The sequence below is a fragment of the Podarcis melisellensis genome (genome assembly GCF_964234715.1).
Source record: "Podarcis melisellensis genome assembly, chromosome: 15".
Classification (NCBI taxonomy): domain Eukaryota; kingdom Metazoa; phylum Chordata; class Lepidosauria; order Squamata; family Lacertidae; genus Podarcis; species Podarcis melisellensis.
In genome coordinates, this window is record NC_138532.1 from 15,684,656 (window position 1) to 15,702,548 (window position 17,893).

General features: G+C 51.5%; 1 protein-coding gene across 2 annotated transcripts; it reads right to left on the minus strand.

Annotated features, from left to right (window-relative positions):
* Positions 1-931: 931 nt before the first annotated feature.
* SCN4B (sodium voltage-gated channel beta subunit 4) lies at positions 932-16,456 on the minus strand. 2 transcript variants are annotated; one of them, XM_081891141.1, is made up of 5 exons: positions 15,825-16,456; positions 7,210-7,370; positions 6,199-6,445; positions 5,749-5,875; positions 932-4,682 (listed from the first exon to the last, which is right to left on the minus strand). In XM_081891141.1, exons 1-5 carry the CDS (start codon positions 16,144-16,146, stop codon positions 4,592-4,594), a joined length of 948 nt encoding a protein of 315 aa, XP_081747267.1. In that variant the 5' UTR covers positions 16,147-16,456; the 3' UTR covers positions 932-4,591. The 2 variants fall into 2 exon arrangements, with proteins under 2 accessions (XP_081747267.1, XP_081747268.1); XM_081891142.1 differs by lacking the exon at positions 15,825-16,456 and adding an exon at positions 9,210-9,856.
* Between the last annotated feature and the right edge of the window lie 1,437 nt (positions 16,457-17,893).

Here is a 17,893-nt window from a genome sequence, read left to right on the forward strand (position 1 = left end):
TAGTTGAGTTCTTTTAAGAACTCTGCAGTGGATGCCCTCCGGGCCTGGTGACTTCTCAGTTTATTAATTTGGCAATAAGACCTAGAACTTTGTCTCTTTGTCACCACCACCAGCCTTTGTTCCCTTCCTGCAAATGTTAGAACTTCAGGCACAGGGATCTGCCCTGTATACCTTCTGCTGCATCCTCCTCCACCACAGGGAGGTGGCAGAAGTGAAACTTTTTGCAGAAGAGCAAAAGGTTTGCTGTGCACTCTTTGCTGGCTACCAGTTGAAAGTGCAGAAAGCCCAAAGAGAACATAGCTGGTCTCATAGGTTGAGCTTTGGACCCCGAAGTTCAGCAGCCCCAGGTGGCTGCTTCTTGTCCCATAAAATAGCCATTGTCCCCAGCAACTGTTCTCTTCTGCCCCAGAGCAGGAGCAGCAGAGAAAGAGGGTAAGAAAATACAGCATTCCTTCCCCAAGCACAGGAGAGAGGGCCAGCTCTTCCCAGTACAAATCTTGCCCCAGAGCATTCCAGAGAGCAGTGGCGTAGCGTGGGTTGTCAGCACCCGGGGCAAGGCAAGTAATTTGTGCCCCCTAACCTGTGGATTTTAGCACTGATTTTAGCACTGCGAGTGTGAGCGCCCCCCCCAAGATGTTGTGCCCGGTGCGGCCGGGCCCCCCCTGCACCCCCCACGCTATGCCACTGCCAGAGAGTTTGGTGCCTCTGGAAATCCTTGCCCTTGCAAGTTACTTATTTTTGAGTGTGGGATCAGGAAGGCCTTGGCTCTCAGCCACGGAGGACGGCATGCAGGTCTTGGCTCAGGTCAGAGAAAAAAGGATCAAGTGGATCTCTGCCTCTGCGTGCGTTTTAACACACATGCAAACCCAGTGTCATCGAGACACTTGCGCACACTCCAAAGAACAAAACGAAAGCAGCCCCAAGGAGCCTCTGTAGTAAATATAAAGGTTTTATTTCATTCACGGCAATGAAGCCAGTTACAGCTCGAGAGTGCAAAAGAGAAGTCTCAAAGGCAACACCGGTTGCCGAAGGTGCACCTGTGCTTGGCCCAGCCTCTATGCTAGCCTGCCGCCTCCTCCTCCTGCCGTGAGCGCATGCAGGCAGCGCAGGGCTTGCTCCAGCAGAGGCTGCCAGCCTCTTTGGGAAGGGAAGGAGGGCAGAGTGGGGAGGCCTTGTGGCTGAAGCAGCTGGATCAGGAGGGAGAAAGAGCTCTGCTCAGATAGTCTCTTGTATTCGCAGAGGGAGCAAGGCGGCCGGGGGCGGGGGGGGCACGCATCAGCGCAAGACAGCTTGGTGATGGAAAGCCCTTGGTGGGGAAGGCAGGGCCTTGAGGGAAGCTGCAGGCAGGGTCAACCTCAGGGTCCTGCTGCCAGGGGAAGAGCCACCAGGGGAGATGAACAGGCCTCCCTAGAGCCAGTACAGGACAATTGTCCCACCAGCTACTCTCGTGGGCAGGCTCAGGTTTTGTACCAGAATCTAGCTGGCCACTGCTCCTGGTGGCAACTTGCCCCCACCCTGGGGCAAAGGCTCAGCTTGAAATAAAAGCAGAGCTGGGAGGAACATGGGAGGGGAGGGGCCTCAGTGTTAGCCCAGCCCGGATGTCCTCCTGGGTAGGAGGTTCCCTGGCCAATGCTGCCCCTCAACCTTTTCCTCCACCCTAAGCAGCTGGTGCCCCCTGCTGGGCTGCTCCAGGACTCCTATGGGAGCTCTGCCTGCAAGCCTGGCTCTGAACTGGAGCCCTTCCTTGGCCCCTCCAGGCTCCCCCATTCTGAAATTATTGCCAAATAATTTCGCAGACTGACTTCACCCACCTCCGCCCGCCTGCTTAGGCAGATGGTTCAGAGGAGTGCAGGTGGAGGCGGGTGATAGTTTCTTTTTCTTTGGATTTGCTGTTACACCCAGTGAAGAGAATTCATTAACCTGAGGAATCTGGTTAATTTGTCCAACGCCAGCCCGCCCTGCCGGCTGCTGGCTCAGGCTGGGTTGCACTGTTATTGCTGTTCACACCTCCTTGCGTTGGGGTGGGGATCAGGGGGGGAGGAGGAAAGAAAGCAGACATAGGAGCAGAAATCACAGCAGGATCCCGAAATGGGGGGATGACGTCTTTCCAAAACTGGTGGGGTGTGGGGGGAAGAGCCAGGAAGCCAGTAACAGCCAGGAAGTCACTTGAGAGAGCTGAGGCCATCCATATTTGCTGCCACAGCTGCTAAACCTCTTGAGCTCACTTTGCCGGCTTTCCTCCCACCCTAATAACACACACACACACTTACAAGGCATCTGACAGTGGTCATGAATCAAGCCTCCTTACACCCCAACCACACAGGGTAGGTTGATATTGTTACACATCGTATGGGAGACTGAGGCACGGATGAAGGATGTGACTATTTCAAAGGCACCCAAAAAGCGAGAGAGAGAACTCTGCTGCGGTAGGAGCTGGCCATTTCTCCTACTTCCCAGAAGAAATGGCATCTGTTCGGCCACTGTTCTGTCACACACAGGAAATGTATCTCTTCAATGAGAAAAAGGAGTGGCGAGCGCCACCCAGAACTGCCTCCCTCCTCCCCAAACCCTTGGGAGGTCAGGAGATTTGGACGCTGCCCTTGGCCAGACCACAATGCGAAGGAGGTGGCCTCTTGTGGGTTGCAGGACAACATTGTGCAGGATTTGCAAACGCATAGCTTTCATTAATATTAGTTATTAGTGTTATTGATGCTAGTCCTCATGGTAAACAAAAAAAGCCTGCAAATTTCTGCCGTAAGCTCAAAATCAGCATGGATCTGGGTCCACTATCCTACAGAGTGCTGAGTTTTAATTTCTTCCCCCAGTTTAAACAGGGGAAGACAACGTTCCAAATTCTGAAAATGCCCAACTGAACCAAACACACAACGATGGGGATGCAGCTGTGAGGTTGCCATGCTTCTCTATCTGTGTCATTTTGCAGGATCCCCATTTTGCCTGGCTACAGGGAGATAGGTTTATATATATATTATTATCACAGAGGAGATATTAGTGGCTCTAGCAAGCCAGTGTGGTGGAGTGAGACCTCTGGGTTTAGGGCAGTATAATAATAATAATAATAATAATAATAATAATAATAATAATAATAATAATAGTGGTTAGAGTGTCTGATGAGGACCTGGGAGACCAATAAACAACCAATAAATAAATAAATAAAATACAGAATGGGTGATATCAGAGGGTTAGGGGTTCCAGGCCTCCCTCCACCCTTTGCCAGCAAAGAGGGACCAAGCTGCCCTGGGAGAGGGGAGCTTCCTCCAATGGGGGCTTTAGGGCTGCTGGATAACAGAGAAGACAAGGCCTTTTGGACCAAGTGTTTTGGTCATGATCCCGGCAAGACAATGTAACCTGCAGATGGATGCAAGCCTTGCAAGGTTCCCATCAGAGTTGCTCCTGACCGTGGCCAGACAGAAGAGACTCCCTTCCTCTTCTCCCAGCAGGAAGCCCAGGAGAGGGGGAGGGATGTAGAGCAAAAAGGCAGACCAGCAAGGAGGGGAGGGGAGGGCCAGGGAATTGGCTTACTTCACACTTAAGGACTTGACAGCTCCAAGGTGGTCCAAAGGCCTGAAACAAGAAGCGAATCTCCTGGCTCCTCTCTCACCAGGAGATCGGGAGAAGGAACCAATGCAAGTAAGTTGGGACCAGGACTGTGAGTTCAGGAGCCCCAGGCTCACCAGTTGGCTTGAAAAGAGGCTGGCTAGGAAAAGGTGCCATTCCTCACTACAGTGTGGCATCTGAGAGCAGAGCAAGGGAACCACCATTCTGGGTGATGCAAGAGCCCTGGGGTCTGCAGGTGGTGAGCACCACTTCAGGAACCCCAGCCCCGGAGGGGGTGCAGCATGAGCAGTGAGAGCCAGGCTGCTTCTCTTATCCCCCTCAGCCTCACAAGCGTTAAACAAAACAAACAAAACATATTGTGAAGCTGTTGCGGAAGGTGGGTGGGTGGGCAGGCAGTAGTGGTGACAGAGCAGCAGGCTCCAGGTGCAATTTGCAGCTCATCCACACTCCCACCCACCCCAGGATGCAGGAAAGATGACAAAATCCAGCAGCGGTACAAGCAAAATGGCGCCTGGCTCCCAGTGGTACTTCAAACTCCTATTGCCTGTGCAAGTTCTGTCCCAGCAATGTTGGCCCTCCCATCCTTTAGAAATGAGCCTTGGCTCCTGTGAGAGGCTGGCAGGGAAGAGGGTGCCAAGCATTTCCCCTGGATCACAGCCCATCTGTATCAGCTGGTTGCCCTCTGCCCAGGAGGAGAACCAAGTCCCTGGCACTACGCCCACCTGCCAGCCCAGGCTCTTGCACTGAAGATGCCCAAGCTCACACCTACGGAATCCCACCTGGCAGCATCCTCATTCCTGGTGGCTTAAGAACTACCTGAGCACACAGCCCCTCCTCCCCCCGGCCTGCCTGTCCAATGCCTGCAGTCTTATCTGAGAAGCAGTGCTGGTTGCAGCCAACTGTGTAATATAGTCATGTGTCTCAAGCATCAGTCATTTGGAAATGGTCGACTCTCCTCCTCTTACTCCTGGGCCTGGATTTCAGGGCCTCACAGGTCACCGGTTCCACAGCGGCCTCAGGCCTTTGGGGCGGATTTCTGTTCTGTTTTGGAGCCGGCTAGCCCATTCTCTGTGTTGTCATTTGCTGAAGAAGTCACAAGACACTCTCTGCGGAGAACAAGAAAGAGGCTAACTATCACTGTTCCCAGCGGCGCGTCCTCTCCTCCTCCACCACCACCACAGCCTGCTTCACCCTTCTTCTATGCAATGGCAGCCCCGAGGTGGGCAAGTCTTCCCATTCAGCAAGCAGGCCTCCCAGAGACATAAACCACCCTCAGGAGGTCTGGGGCTCAACAGGGCTTGCAACAGCAGCCCAGGATGGGACAGGGACAAGATGGCTTCCAGGAAGGCAAGGAATCCCTTCACCCCAGTGATACTCCAAAGAAAGAAGCCACGCAAGTTGCCTACTGTGGGATGTGAAACACAAGAGCAGTCAAGTACAACATTCCTAGAATGAACATGTTTACACATGGGGAGGAATGTTTGTCCAGCCAGCAGGTAAACTTCCTGTTTCCTTCTGGGCTGGGACAGACTTCCTCTGCATGTGACTAGAAGTGGGCGTGGCCTCACCTGTGCAGGTAACGACAAAAGCACAGGGCAAGGCAGCCATCTCTCTCTCTTTCACTACATGCATCGAAGAAGCAACATCTGCTTAGCCAAAGATGCTCTCTTTCTTTCCAAGAGAGGACAGAGGGACTGTCTCCTTATAAGATAGTTTCCAGGTGTATGTTACTTTTCTAAGCTAAATCTGCCTTCTGGGATCCGACTGTGAACAGAATGTGAGTAAACTCTTTTTATACTTTTATAGAAGACTGTGTCGTGTCTTATCTTTTATGAGGGAATTAAGGGCAAAATACCAGAACAGTTATTATAGAGGCTTTAGCGAGCCTGAGCTAACGCATCCGCTGTAAGTTTAGAAAGGGGGATGTTACTCTGCTAAATTGTGAACTTGTTTACACAAGTTGGAAAGGCTATAACCAAACAATATTTACTCTCCTGCATCCCTGAACATTCCCACACCTACACCATGCTGGAACCCACATGCTGTGTGCCATACTGGGCCCCACTTTGCTCAGGGCCTTCCAGCTCCTCTGGTGAAAGGGAGCCTCTCAGGAGACCCAGTCTCTGCTCCCAAGGGGAAGTGGGCAGGGAATGGGAAGCCAACCACACTCACTTCTCCCGTGTCTTCTTGAGAATGAAGAGGATGAGTTTCTTGATCAACATGATGAGGACCAGGAGTCCAATGACACCCCCAACGACTGATACGATTATCAGTGTTAGCGTGTTGTCCTTCTTCTCCACTGGGGAAGGGAGCAGATAGGGAAGGGTGAGGCAAGAGGGGCCCTGGGTGGTAGGGTGCCCCCTGCCTGCACATCCATGCCAGGCTGTGGCATGAGCCAAGGAAGGGGCTTCAAGCACCCCCTTCTCTCCCTCTCTTCCTCCCCAATATGGCAGCTGTTGGGTGAGATGCAGCCTCCCCGCCTTATACATGTGAGGAGGACCCAGCTTGTCTCGCCACCCAATGCCAGGGCTGGGAAAGGAGCCCCAACACAACCCCTGGGCAAAAGGAGCAGCTGGTCCCCTGTGGCCCCCAACGGCTGCCCTGGTGGCAACTGGTACTTACTTTCCACGACCACTTTGAGTGTGATGGTGGCACTATGGTTGGCATTCTTCTCCTTTGGGTTCTTAACAAAGCAAGTGTATTTCCCAGAGTCGCTGAACTCTGCAAAGAGGAGCAGGAGGGAGACGTTGAACTCCCGGTTATCCTTGCTGAGGGCGATATCAGTTGGCATCTCGTACTTGATGAGAGATCTGTACTCTGGATAGGGCTCTGGCTTGGAGTCTTTGTTCTTGATGATTCCTTTGAATATCTGCAGCAAGGAAAAACCAAAGAGCAAAGGGTCTAGTGGTCCAGAAGAAGCTTCCTCTGATGGGTCAAATAGTCAGGGTTGGGGTGGGGAAAGAGCTGCCTGATGCATTAATTATTATCATCATCATTTAATCACCCTCTATACATGTGTCTCAAGGTGATATAAAAAAAACAACAACCCAGCAGAAACACTTAAAAACAGCAATAAGAGTTAGAACAAAGACCCATTTACCCAGCTGGGAAAGTCTGCTGGAACAAAAGTATCTTGCAGGGTTTCCAGAAGATGGGCAGATGTCCTGTCTCAAAAGGGAAGCTGTTCCACAGAGCGGGGCAGCCACACTCAAGAGCCCTGCTCCATGTTATACATCAGCTCAAAGTGCACAGCTGAAAGGGGGCCGGTTTCTCAGGACAGCTAAAACTGCCAATGAGAGACTGCCTCTGTTTGAAGCTCCTGAAGGATGCTCTGGGGATAAGAGACTTACCAGGTGGGAACCGACCTGTCTCCACCTCCCCTGTGACCACAGCTGAGACAGGAGGGGGTGGGCAGCAGATAGTCACAGTTCTGTGTGTGAGCTGTTATACATGGAAGGAATTAGGCCTTCACTCATCACTTATTAAGACACGTGTATTTTGCCTTTGTGTCCTTCAAATCAGTAAATAATAAAAGCAGTAAAGTTACACCATTGGCTATTAATGAGACTCATCATGATGCCTTTCCACTTTGCTATCCAACCCCTCGCCTGCAAAGTGTAGTAAGCCACACACTTCAGTGCTATTGCTGATCCACGAGAAGTTGGCTCTCTCGATTCCGATGCAAGAGGTGAATGTGCAGGGCAAGAGGACATCCGTGCCATTCTTTACATAGATAACGGCCGCCTTGCCCACCGAAACCTCCAAGGCAAGTGTCACAGAGCAGAGCTGGAGGCCTAAGGAGGAGAAAGCAGAGGCACGTTGACTGTAATGTGGTTCCGCTGGGGGAGACTCTGGGCACTTCCAGACTATAGCTGTTTTGGGGTGAAATTCAACAGCAGAGCAGCAAGTACAGGCTGCGCTGCTATAGTTGCTTGGGAGTTCTTGTGCAAGAAACCCACTTGCCCCAAAGATCAGACTTTTTGCCATAAGGAAATTGATTGGAAGATGCATTGGACAGTACAGGCTAACACTTGCTTTGGTGAAATGTCACCTAACCTCCCCAGGAACAAATCAGAGTGGACACTCAATAAATTGCCAGTGTCATCTAATCTTCCTGCAAATCAATCAGAATGAATGCTCAGTAAACAGGCTGTCTGGAAGTGCCCTCTTTTCCTCCACACACCTCCAGAGAGGAAAGCAGAGCAGCTGACATCCACCACCACCAAGCAGGAAGCCCTCCCCAATGATGGACGTAGGTGATGTGGGATTTCCAGTCAAAAACACAAATGCATGATTGCCAGATGGGCACACGAGCAACTGACATGCATAGAGTTCTAGAATTAGTATAGAAGGGACTGTATGAAGTAATTTCTTTAATGCTTTGGTGGGAATTTCTAACAAAGGAGACAATCTGATAGGATTTCCTCCCTGTCTGACCTCTCTCTCTTCTTTCAAGCCGGTGATGTGAGTAGACATACATGCCTGAGCTCTGCTCAGAGTCCAGATGCCATTATAGAAACTAATTTTGTAACTGATTTTTAACTGCATACAATATTGATGTATTTGCTGCCTGCACTGAAATGTAAGGAAACCGTTTTGTTCATCTTGCTAAAACATGTGGTTCATTCTTAGTAGTGGGGACAAAGAAAGGAAAGTCAGCAGACCACAAATAAATGGGGATAAAAGGTGTAATTGCCTAATTCCTAGCTTCTAGTAAGCTGCAAAAGTGAATAAATGTTGCAGCCTGTTTACTCTCATATTTCTCCCACACGTTTGGGGCAGGAAGTTTAAATTTTAACTTACTGATTTAGTCCTCAATCCATCTCCATCAGGTGAGCAGAAGGAGCTGCCTTCTACTAGGGAAGTGGCTATTTGTCCATCTAGTTGCGTTGACAATACTGAGCTAGATAGACCAAAGGGTCTGGCTCAACGCAAAGCAGCTTCCAATATTCTTACGACCTCAGGCAGAAAATGATTTCTTTCATCACTTGCTAACTGTCATCCTTTTAGCTGGAGATGTCCAGGGTTTCCTCCTGGGGCCTTCTGCATGTAAAGCATGAGGTCTGTCATTGAGTTATGCCAGATACCAACCCAGAGTACATCCATGGTGATAAGTACACACACCCAAACAGTTTTCACCCAGTATTTGGCAATTGCCAGTGCACCAGTATTAGTGGGTGAAATGGGGACTCTGCAGCCAGCACAGGTGGGGTTAGTGGCAGGAAGTGGCCACCCTGCCCAAGGGGCACTGGCTACCACAGAGTTCAACCTGTACAGGTCTCTTACAACAAACTGGCATGCCTTAAATGAAGAGGTTTACAGCCACCACAGAGGGTGTTTAACACTAGCCTAAAGTCACCAGAAATAGTCAGGGAGGCCAGATTACAGAGTGTCTCAGAAGATGTTTTCTAGACAAAGAACATGTTGACCAGAAGAACTGGATTTTCATTGAAATGATGTAATGTTTCCTTCACAAAGAAAATGAACACACACACAGAGAGATGAAGAACATATTTTTCTTTGGCCAAGAACACACCCTTGTGCCAGGTATGTGCTGATCACCCTAAGCTAGGCAGATGCAAACCTAAGACTTGATCACAGCATCAAAAGCCCTCCAACAAATGTGGACATACCAGGGTATGTTCTGAAGGGATATGAGGCCACCACCTTGCTGAAGCTAAGCATGTTTGGGTCTAGTCAGTGCCATGGATGGGTGACCTCCTGGACAGCTCATGGGTTCCATAATGGAAGAGAGACAGGGTATGAATGCTAAGAAAATAGAAATAAAAAGCCTGTTGACAGCTGACCAGCAAGGCAAAAAAAAGGCCACATGTCCATTAGAAACTTGTTCACTGGAATGTTATCTAAAACAACCAGAAGACTGAACACTTGTTCAACAAATGGCATTAATGAAGAATACCAGAACTGAGGCCAATGGGCAGAAGCTCCACCTAGGCCAAGGACCCTTTAGCTACCTGCCCTCTGAGTCCTGCCTGACTGCCCCTCACAGCTCAAGTACCCAAATTCTTCTGGGGAAAGGTGCCACTAAAATACTTAAGAGATTTATGAGTTGAAGAACAGAGATGATATGCTTAGGAACATTCAGGGAAGTGTTAATCTCATAATTGTTAAATCAGGTTATAGGCTGTGTTCAAAGTGAAAGCATTGTAAGCCGCAAAGTCTATAACTCTATAAGCTGTCATATGCGCTATTAGGATAAATAAAAAGCTGACTGTTTAAAGTTTCAAGCTGCCTCTTAGTGCTATTTTTCCCCCTTCTTCCCTCCAGCACTTAAGAGTTCCAAACATACAGTGTCAGCTCAGGGTCCATTCTCATCAAAAAAGTTGCAATTTAGAACCTGCAAGAGGGGGGTCACACCACACAGCGTGAGAATGCAAGAAGAGCCTGATGATTCCTGCATTGCAGGGGGCTGGATTCGATGGCTCTCAGGGGTCCCTTCCAACTCTGCAATTCTATGATTTTATGAATCCTCATCCCAATGGATCATCCTGTCCTAGCCCAGCATCCTGTGCTCACAGTGGCCAACCAGATGCCCAGAGTTCTCCAATGTTTCAGGCAAGAGAGGCCATTGGAGATTGAGCCTTGAACCTTCTGCATGCAAAGCAGGGGCTCTGCTCTTGAGCTACAGCCCTTCCCTTCACCAGGGGTCCTCTGCAGAGGAACGGGCTGGCTCATCCATAGCCTGTCCTCCTACATCAGGAGCTTCTTCTAAGCTCTGTAAAATGAGCACAGCTCTGTCCGCCTCTTGATAGGCCTGCAAAGAGGATCTGCAGTTGTCACATATGGGGAAATCAGTGACTGTTGCTTAAGATTGGACAAGGTAAAGGATTGGGGAATCTCCCAAGATCTGAGCATCCTGCCTTGCGGATACCCAGAAATGAGGTCCACCTCTGCAAGAGATTTGGAAATGGGAGCATGAAAGTGCAAGATGCGCCTGAAGACACCTCCTCCCCCCCCCAAAAAAAACCCTCTTTCAGAGTCTTTTGCACACCTGCATGCTAGCTACCCTCAGTATTTGCTAGTCAGCCCAGCCAGACAGGCTCCATCTCTTATGTGCTGTTTGTCCCCACCAAAGATATCTGGGCAGCCTAGTCTCTTTGGAAGATAGCGTTGCCTTTGGTGCTGCAGCTGACAGATGACCTTCAGACTGCCAGCTTCAGAGCTGCTGCATCAGGCAACTTGCATCTCTCTCTCCCCGCATTTTCTCATATATATTAGCAAAGCAGAGAGAGAAAGGAAGCACCGGGAACGCATAAGGTTCTCTCTCACTGGTTCCCCCACAGCTTTGGTCCTGGGCACCCACTCAAGAGGGGCCCGGCTGATGAAGAGATTCCAGAGTCCCCAGATCTTTAGTGTGAACAAATGTCAGAAACTGGGATTGATGCAGTTGCAAAGCTGTGAACCATCACATCCTCTGCTGCACGTGCCTCAACCTCCGTGCTGGAGTGCTCTCTATCCAGCTTGCCTCATCACAGAGCCTGGAAAAGTGGACTCCCTTTGTCCAAGAACAGACCAAAGGCCAGCCCAGCAAGACTATAGATTTAGAGAGGTCATGTGGCCAAAGCCAAATAATTGTCCTGCAAACCCTCTGGCTGCACAACTGTGTGCTCTTTGGGGGCCAGCAGAGCAACTGCCCTCTGAAGTATCTCACCACACTCCAGCCAGCAAGTTAGCACCTACAAAGGCTCTTCCGCCCTCAGGGCTCAGTGCAAGGAGCCCAAAGGAAGGGCGCCACCTACCACATCATAACCCTAGCTGCAGGAATCCCCTTGGCAGCACAGTGGGCCTCAATGCTTTTGCCTGCTTGCTATGGCTTTGAGGGAACTGACAGGAGAGCAAGGCAGCTGCAGAACAAGCCAAGGCTCAGAGAGTTGGGAGCTTTCCTGTTGCGGAAGAGAATGCATCCAGATGAATCTGGCTTGGTGCTTCTGGAAGACTGCAGAAGGATCCCAGGCCAGGCCCAGGAGCTGGAAACCCAGTCCGATGACCCCTGCCAATTCCCTGGCCTCCTCCACTACTTTGGGCTTCAATCCAGCCATGACCAGCACATTGTGACAGCTCCTTTCTGCATCTCTAACCAGCAGCAGCAGCAGCCAGCCAGCCAGCCATTGACTCCAGCCTACCAATGGAGTCAATGATGAAAGGTGGTATGAAAAGCTCTTAAATAAACAAAAGGATAAAAAGGGAGCTAAAAGGGAGCAGATTTTGGGGGCCCTTGGGTCAAGGATTAAGTGGTACCTTCAGGAGCATCAGGAAGATCTCAGTGGCAGAGCAACTGCACTTCAAACTGAAGGTCTGAGGTTTAATCTCTAGCATCTCCAGGCAGGGCCAAGAGGCTCCTTTGCCTGAAATCCTGGAGAGCCACTCAATGCAGAGAGACACAATACTGAGCTAGATGGACCAAGAGCCTGAGTCTGTATAAAGGCAGCTTCCTATGTTCTCCAGACAGGGCTAGGAGCCTGCAGCTGCCACCTGCGTGGTGTGAGCTGCCTTTCTGAAGCCAGCAGCTTCCAGAGTTTCCAGGAGGGCCACAGGAGGCCTCCCTTCTTCCAGGAAAGGGCTGCTGAGCAACCAGTTCCATTAGGAGCAACAACCTGCCCAGGCCTCCTCCTGCAAACAGAATGGATGGGGGCCTCCTGGGGCCTCATCATCTCACTGCAGCTCCTGCCAGAAAGACTCTCAAAGAGCGTAGCAAGTCATCCTGGGGCCATGAGCCACCCCAGAAGAGCTAGGGAGCCTCAGAGCCAGGGCCAGCCCCTTAATAGTAGAGGCACAATCACAGGACACATGCGTAGTCCCTGCAGCTCATTGATGCAAGGTCTGCCTTCTGGATCCCCCAAGAAACCCAGTGCTGAGATTTGTAAAGCAAACAGAAATCAGATCATTCCATTGTGACCCTTCCTTGGCCCCTCTCCCTCCATTCTTCTTCTTTTTTTTTCTTTTTTTTTGCAACTTGGTGATAATGTTTAAACAGGGAGGTAGCCAATCTCACTCTGTAAAACACCACAGACAATGGTGGTACAATTAATCATACAGCAACCAAGGCAGACCAAGGGAGACTAAAGAACTGGAGCGACTCCCCACTTGCCTACCGTGAAGCTCTGAGGTGGCCAAGTCAGTCAACATCTACTCTTCACAGCATAGGCAAGGATTAAATGCTATTTATTTTATTAGACAAATGATACAGTACTTTCCATAGGAAAATACTGAAGTTGTGTAAAACCACAATGAACCATGGATATCTATCTAGTTCCATTAAAAAAACTCAAATCATATTGATCAATGGTAAGCATAGCTAGGTCACATTTCGGAAAAAGCATGTGTGAAAAATAGGTTTGGAGCCAGCATCATAGGACTGATGCAGCTGGCTCTTGCCTGATAATAGCAGGGATGGAATTCCTTCCACAAGGCAGGAGATGCAGCAGTGCTGTAAATGCCCTGCTCCTCCTGATCACGGAGTGGGCACCCTCTAAGAGGCACCCGCCGTTGCTAAACTGGCCAGCTTGTTTTATTGCCCACAGCCCAAAAGCCTCTGCAGGATCGCAGAAGATATTTGGAAGTAATCATAGCAATGCCCCGTAACATTTCACTGTTCCATAGGGAAAGCAGGGTCTTGATAGAATAACCAACTCTACCCACTGGGAAATCCCCTCAGAGCATTCAGGAATCCATTAGCCTGTGTGGAAGGACCATTCTAAGAGGTCCCCACCCCTGCAGGGAGAGACAGATGCCATAAGCCCAAACTTTACCAGGGAGTGGTCTGACCATGACAATAGGATCCCTTACCTTCAGATAACCCATTTTCTCACATGGACCCAACTGAGGGTATGCCTTGCATTATGCATTGGACCAGTGATATTTTGGGCCAGCCCCATGGTTGCTAAAGAGGCCATGAAGTCCCAAGTAGGGCAAGAGGTATCCTTGATGTGACTGCTGAAGTCACCCAGGGCCACCATTCTGGGCTTTTGAGACTGCCTCGGACATCTCTGGGCAGCTGAGCAAGTTGCTGTGCATCAGCTGTCTCTATGGCCCAATACCAGAAGCAGGCCCTCTAAACCAGATTCAAGACAGAGCAGTTTTGTGGTGCAGGAGATGGATGCTCAAAGGACCATGACAAACTTGCCCCGCCCCCTCCCTCCAAAAAACCCTCCCGCCTGGGTTGGTGCTGCACTAAATGCCTGGGCAACAGAGCTGAGTCAGGTTACCTACCTTCCAGCATTTCTCTGATGAAAATAGGGATGTCCCATTCCATAATTATAATTTTACTATTTATACCCCACACATCTTATTGGGTTGCCCCAGCTACTCTGGGCAGCTTCCAACATATATGAAAACATAATAAAACATTAAACTTTTTTTTTATAAAAAAAAACCTTCCCTATACCCCCTGTTCAGACGGCTCGGGGTCAGATAACTCCATACCCTCCAACATTTCTCCAATGGAAACTGGGATATCCTAAAAGAAAGTGGGACATTCCGGGATCAAATCAGAAACTGGGACGGCTTCTCTAAATCAGGGATGTCCCTGGAAAACAGGGACACTTGGAGGGTCTGAGGTTATTCAAGTTACCTGAGCCTAAGCCATCCAGGGCTTTAAAACTTAATTTTGAACTGGGCTCAGAAATGAACAGGAAGGCAGTGCAGCTGTTCCCTATGACTGGAAGCCAACACACACAGTCCAGGCTCCCATCAATAGTCTGGCTGCAGCATGCCAAACACTTAGCAGTTTCAATCCCATGTTGAGCACGCTACAGTCATCCAAACATGGCATCACTAAGGCACACATGGCCAGATCTGCCATTTCAAGGGGCAGATGCAATGGGCACACCAGCCTAACTTGCTCAGAAGCACTCCTAGCTGCAGCAACCACCTGAGCATCCAGGTTTAAAACCGAGTCTGGGAGCATGGCTAACATGCAAGAGCACCCCATTCAAGACAGGTCACACTCTGGTACCTGGACTGGCCATTCAACTTGACCAGGAGCATGGAAGACCTTTGCCATCTCTGGGTTGTGTTTCCATTGACTTGCCCACCCACAGACATGTGCTGCCTTGGAGCAGAATGCACAGGGAGTCAGGTACTGCCTGTTGACCTCCCCCTAGAGAGGCCATCAGTAGGCTTGGTGGTGGCTATGTTCCACCTCCATCTCTGAATACCAGTTAAACTCCAGTCCTGCTTGTGGGTTTCCCAGAAGAGACATCTGGTTGGCCAACATGGTCTGAACTAGATGGGTCCCCCTTGGCTTGATCCAGCAGCAGGGAGCATTTTTAATGTTCTGACGCTGACTCTGAAAGTGGGCTCAGAGTACGGGCATCATGCCTAAATTAATGACCAGTGGCCTGGTCTTGGGTCTGGGGACTTCGCTGTTCCCAGGTCCCAATGGGTCAAAGAGCAGGGAGCTCAGAGCAGGAGCAGGAGCAGGTTTGCCCCACAACCACAAGATGGGAGGGCGGTAGAGCCAGTTTCCCTTTGCTTTGAACTAAAGGCACCCTTTATCAAAGTTCTTTTTCCTTAGGCACTGGTGTGTGTTATCTTGAACCTATACACTGTTTAAAATACCTATTCCAGTACGATTTTAAATAAAAAATAGAAGAAATAATAATGATTTTTTTAAAAAAAGATGACGAGATGGGCTTCCAGGCAGACTGGAGCTCCAACGGGGAGGAGATAGGAGCCTGTCCCAACAGAGCAGAGCAGAAGCAAGTGTTGCCTCCCCCCGCCCTGCCGCCGCACTCAGGAGTCGGAGGATACGGAGCTGCAGTTTCGACAGCAGCAGTTTCTTCCTTGCAAGGGAGCCCCAGCGGCACTGCGGGTGCGGGTGGCCAGGATGTCCTGCTGGGGCCCCGAGCTGCTGCAGTTGCTCCCGGGGAGGGGGCTATCCGCCGAGTCCTCCGGGCCCGGAGAAAGCCGGTGTGTTGGCGTGGGGAGGGGGGCGGTGTTTCGTAGCCAGGCTCCCGCAGCCAAGTTGCTGGCAGGCGCCCACTTTGCTCCAGCCGCCCAGATGCCGGCGCGGTCCTCTTCGGGGTGGGAGGCGCCCCTGCTTTGCGGTGTGGCACACCGCCCGCCCGCCCGGCTCCCTCCATACCACTCTGCGCAGCTGAACCGGCAGCAGCTTCGCCTCTCCCTGTCCAGCCCGGGCGCGCCGCCTGCGGCAGGACCTGCGCCGGGTCCCCGCTCCCCGCTCGCCTCCGCCGTTCCCTTCCCCGCCTGCCGGCCCCGCTACTTACCCACCAGGGCGACCCCCAGCCAGCCCCTGGCGCCCCCGGCCATCTCCTCGCCAGCTGCAGCGCCGCAGTGGCCTCTTCTTCCGGCCGGAGCGAGCGAGCGAGCGGTGTCCCAAGCGTGGCTCTCGCTCCGCCGCTGCCTGCCCTCGCTGCCAGCCTCCGCGGCTCTCTCGGGCTCCAAAAGTTGCCGCGCGCGCGACCCGCCCCCTCGAGCAGCCGCGCCTGGGAGGCTCCGAGGGGCGGAGGCAGCCGGCTCCGAGCTCGGCTTGGCGGGACCGCCTCCTCCGCAGCGAGCCCTGGACTGGACCGAGCGAGCAGAAAGCATCTTTGCCCGGCCCGCGAGGCAGGCGAAAGTTGAGGGACCGGACGGTAGGCAGCGCCGACAGGGCACGTCGATTGGAGCCCTGTCTGCAAGCAGGCAGGGAAGGCTGTTTGCGTGGGTCACTTTTTAGAAAGGCAGAGTGCCTCCGCCGGAATGAGGACCCTAAAATCTGGGTCGGGACCAGTAAAAAGGACGAGAAGCTCGCTTCCTCGCCCTTGATGCCAGGGGCTCCCAAGCCAGTCTCTGCAGCCATGTCTGCCGGAAGCATCAAAGTGGGTGAAAGTCCTCCTTTATCAGGGCGATGTCCTTAGTCGACCCCCATCCCAAATGCCCTTGGGCATCCCAGTTAGTGGGTCCCACCCACTCAGCATTGATCATGACACGAGTATTCTAGCCCTTCTTTCTCACTGCAATGTGCCCATCCACACCTGAAGCCCACCTGGCCTCATCCCGGAGCTCTACCTTCCTTATCACCTGGCCTGGGTGAGAACAAGCTGCACAATATACTGTAAAGGGACCCCTGACCATTAGGTCCAGTCGTGACTGACTCTGGGGTTGCGGTGCTCATCTCGCTTTATTGGCCAAAGGAGCCGGCGTACAGCTTCCGGGTCATGTGGCCATCATGACTAAGCCGCTTCTGGCAAACCAGAGCAGCGCATGGAAATGCCGTTTACCTTCCCACCGGTGTGGTACCTATTTATCTACTTGCACTTTGACATGCTTTCGAACTGCTAGGTTGGCAGGAGCAGGGACCGAGCAACGGGAGCTCACCCCATTGCAGAGATTCGAACTGCTGACCTTCTGATCGGCAAGTCCTAGGCTCTGTGGTTTAACCCACAGCGCCACCCGCGTCCCTTAATATATAGTATAGGCAGTCGTTTTTGTGACCAACCAGGTGGGTGGTGCTGTCCACTTCAGGACCGGCCCCACCATTAGGCAGGGTGAAGCAGCTACCAAAGAACAGGGATGATCATCATGAGATTGTGGTGGAGCAGCTGCCACAGGCCTTGTAGTGCAGCTGGCCAAGCCTGTCTTGCCCCCACATGCTTCTCTGGACCATTGGCCAAATAGCTTAAGAACATAACATAAAGGACACACTAAGTGCTGTGGGTTAAACCACAGAGCCAGGACTTGCCGATCAGAAGGTCAGCAGTTCGAATCCCCGCGATGGGGTGAGCTCCCATTGCTCAGTCCCTGCTCCTGCCAACCTAGCAGTTCGAAAGCATGTCAAAGTGCAAGTAGATAAATAGGTACCGCTCCAGCGGGAAGGTAAACGGCGTTTCTGTGCGCTGCTCTGGTTTGCCAGAAGCTGCTTAGTCATGCTGGCCACATGACCCGGAAGCTGTACGCTGGCTCCCTCAGACAATAAAGCAAGATGAGCGCCGCAACCCCAGAGTTGGTCACGACTGGACCTAATGGTCAGGGGTCCCTTTACCTTTACCTTAAGAGCCCTGCAGGAACTGGTCCAGCATCCTGTTCTCACAGTGGCAATCCAGCTGCCCCTGGGCAGCCTGCCAGCAGGACCTGTGCAAGAGCACACTCCGCCTGCGTTTTCTAGCAACTGATTTTCAGAAGCATAAAAGGCTGTTAAGGCTAAAGAGAGACTCCAGCTTGTCCTACATGATCACTTCCCTCCAGGGTGTGGCATCCAGTTGCAGATGCCATCAGCAGAAGAGTAATGGGGATGGGCATCCATTAATGGATGGAGGCCCTCAAGGACTTTGCAATTGTGCCACCTCAGCAGCACATT

Coding starts and splice junctions, on each gene's coding strand:
- SCN4B (XM_081891141.1), bottom strand. CDS start 16,146: ATGCTTTCTGCTCGCTCGGTCCAGTCCAGGGCTCGCTGCGGAGGAGGC. Junction 7,371..15,824: donor GCTGGGGGTCGCCCTGGTGG/GTAAGTAGCGGG, acceptor TCTCCTCCTTAG/GCCTCCAGCTCTGCTCTGTG. Junction 4,683..5,748: donor CTCAAGAAGACACGGGAGAA/GTGAGTGTGGTT, acceptor TGTTCTCCGCAG/AGAGTGTCTTGTGACTTCTT.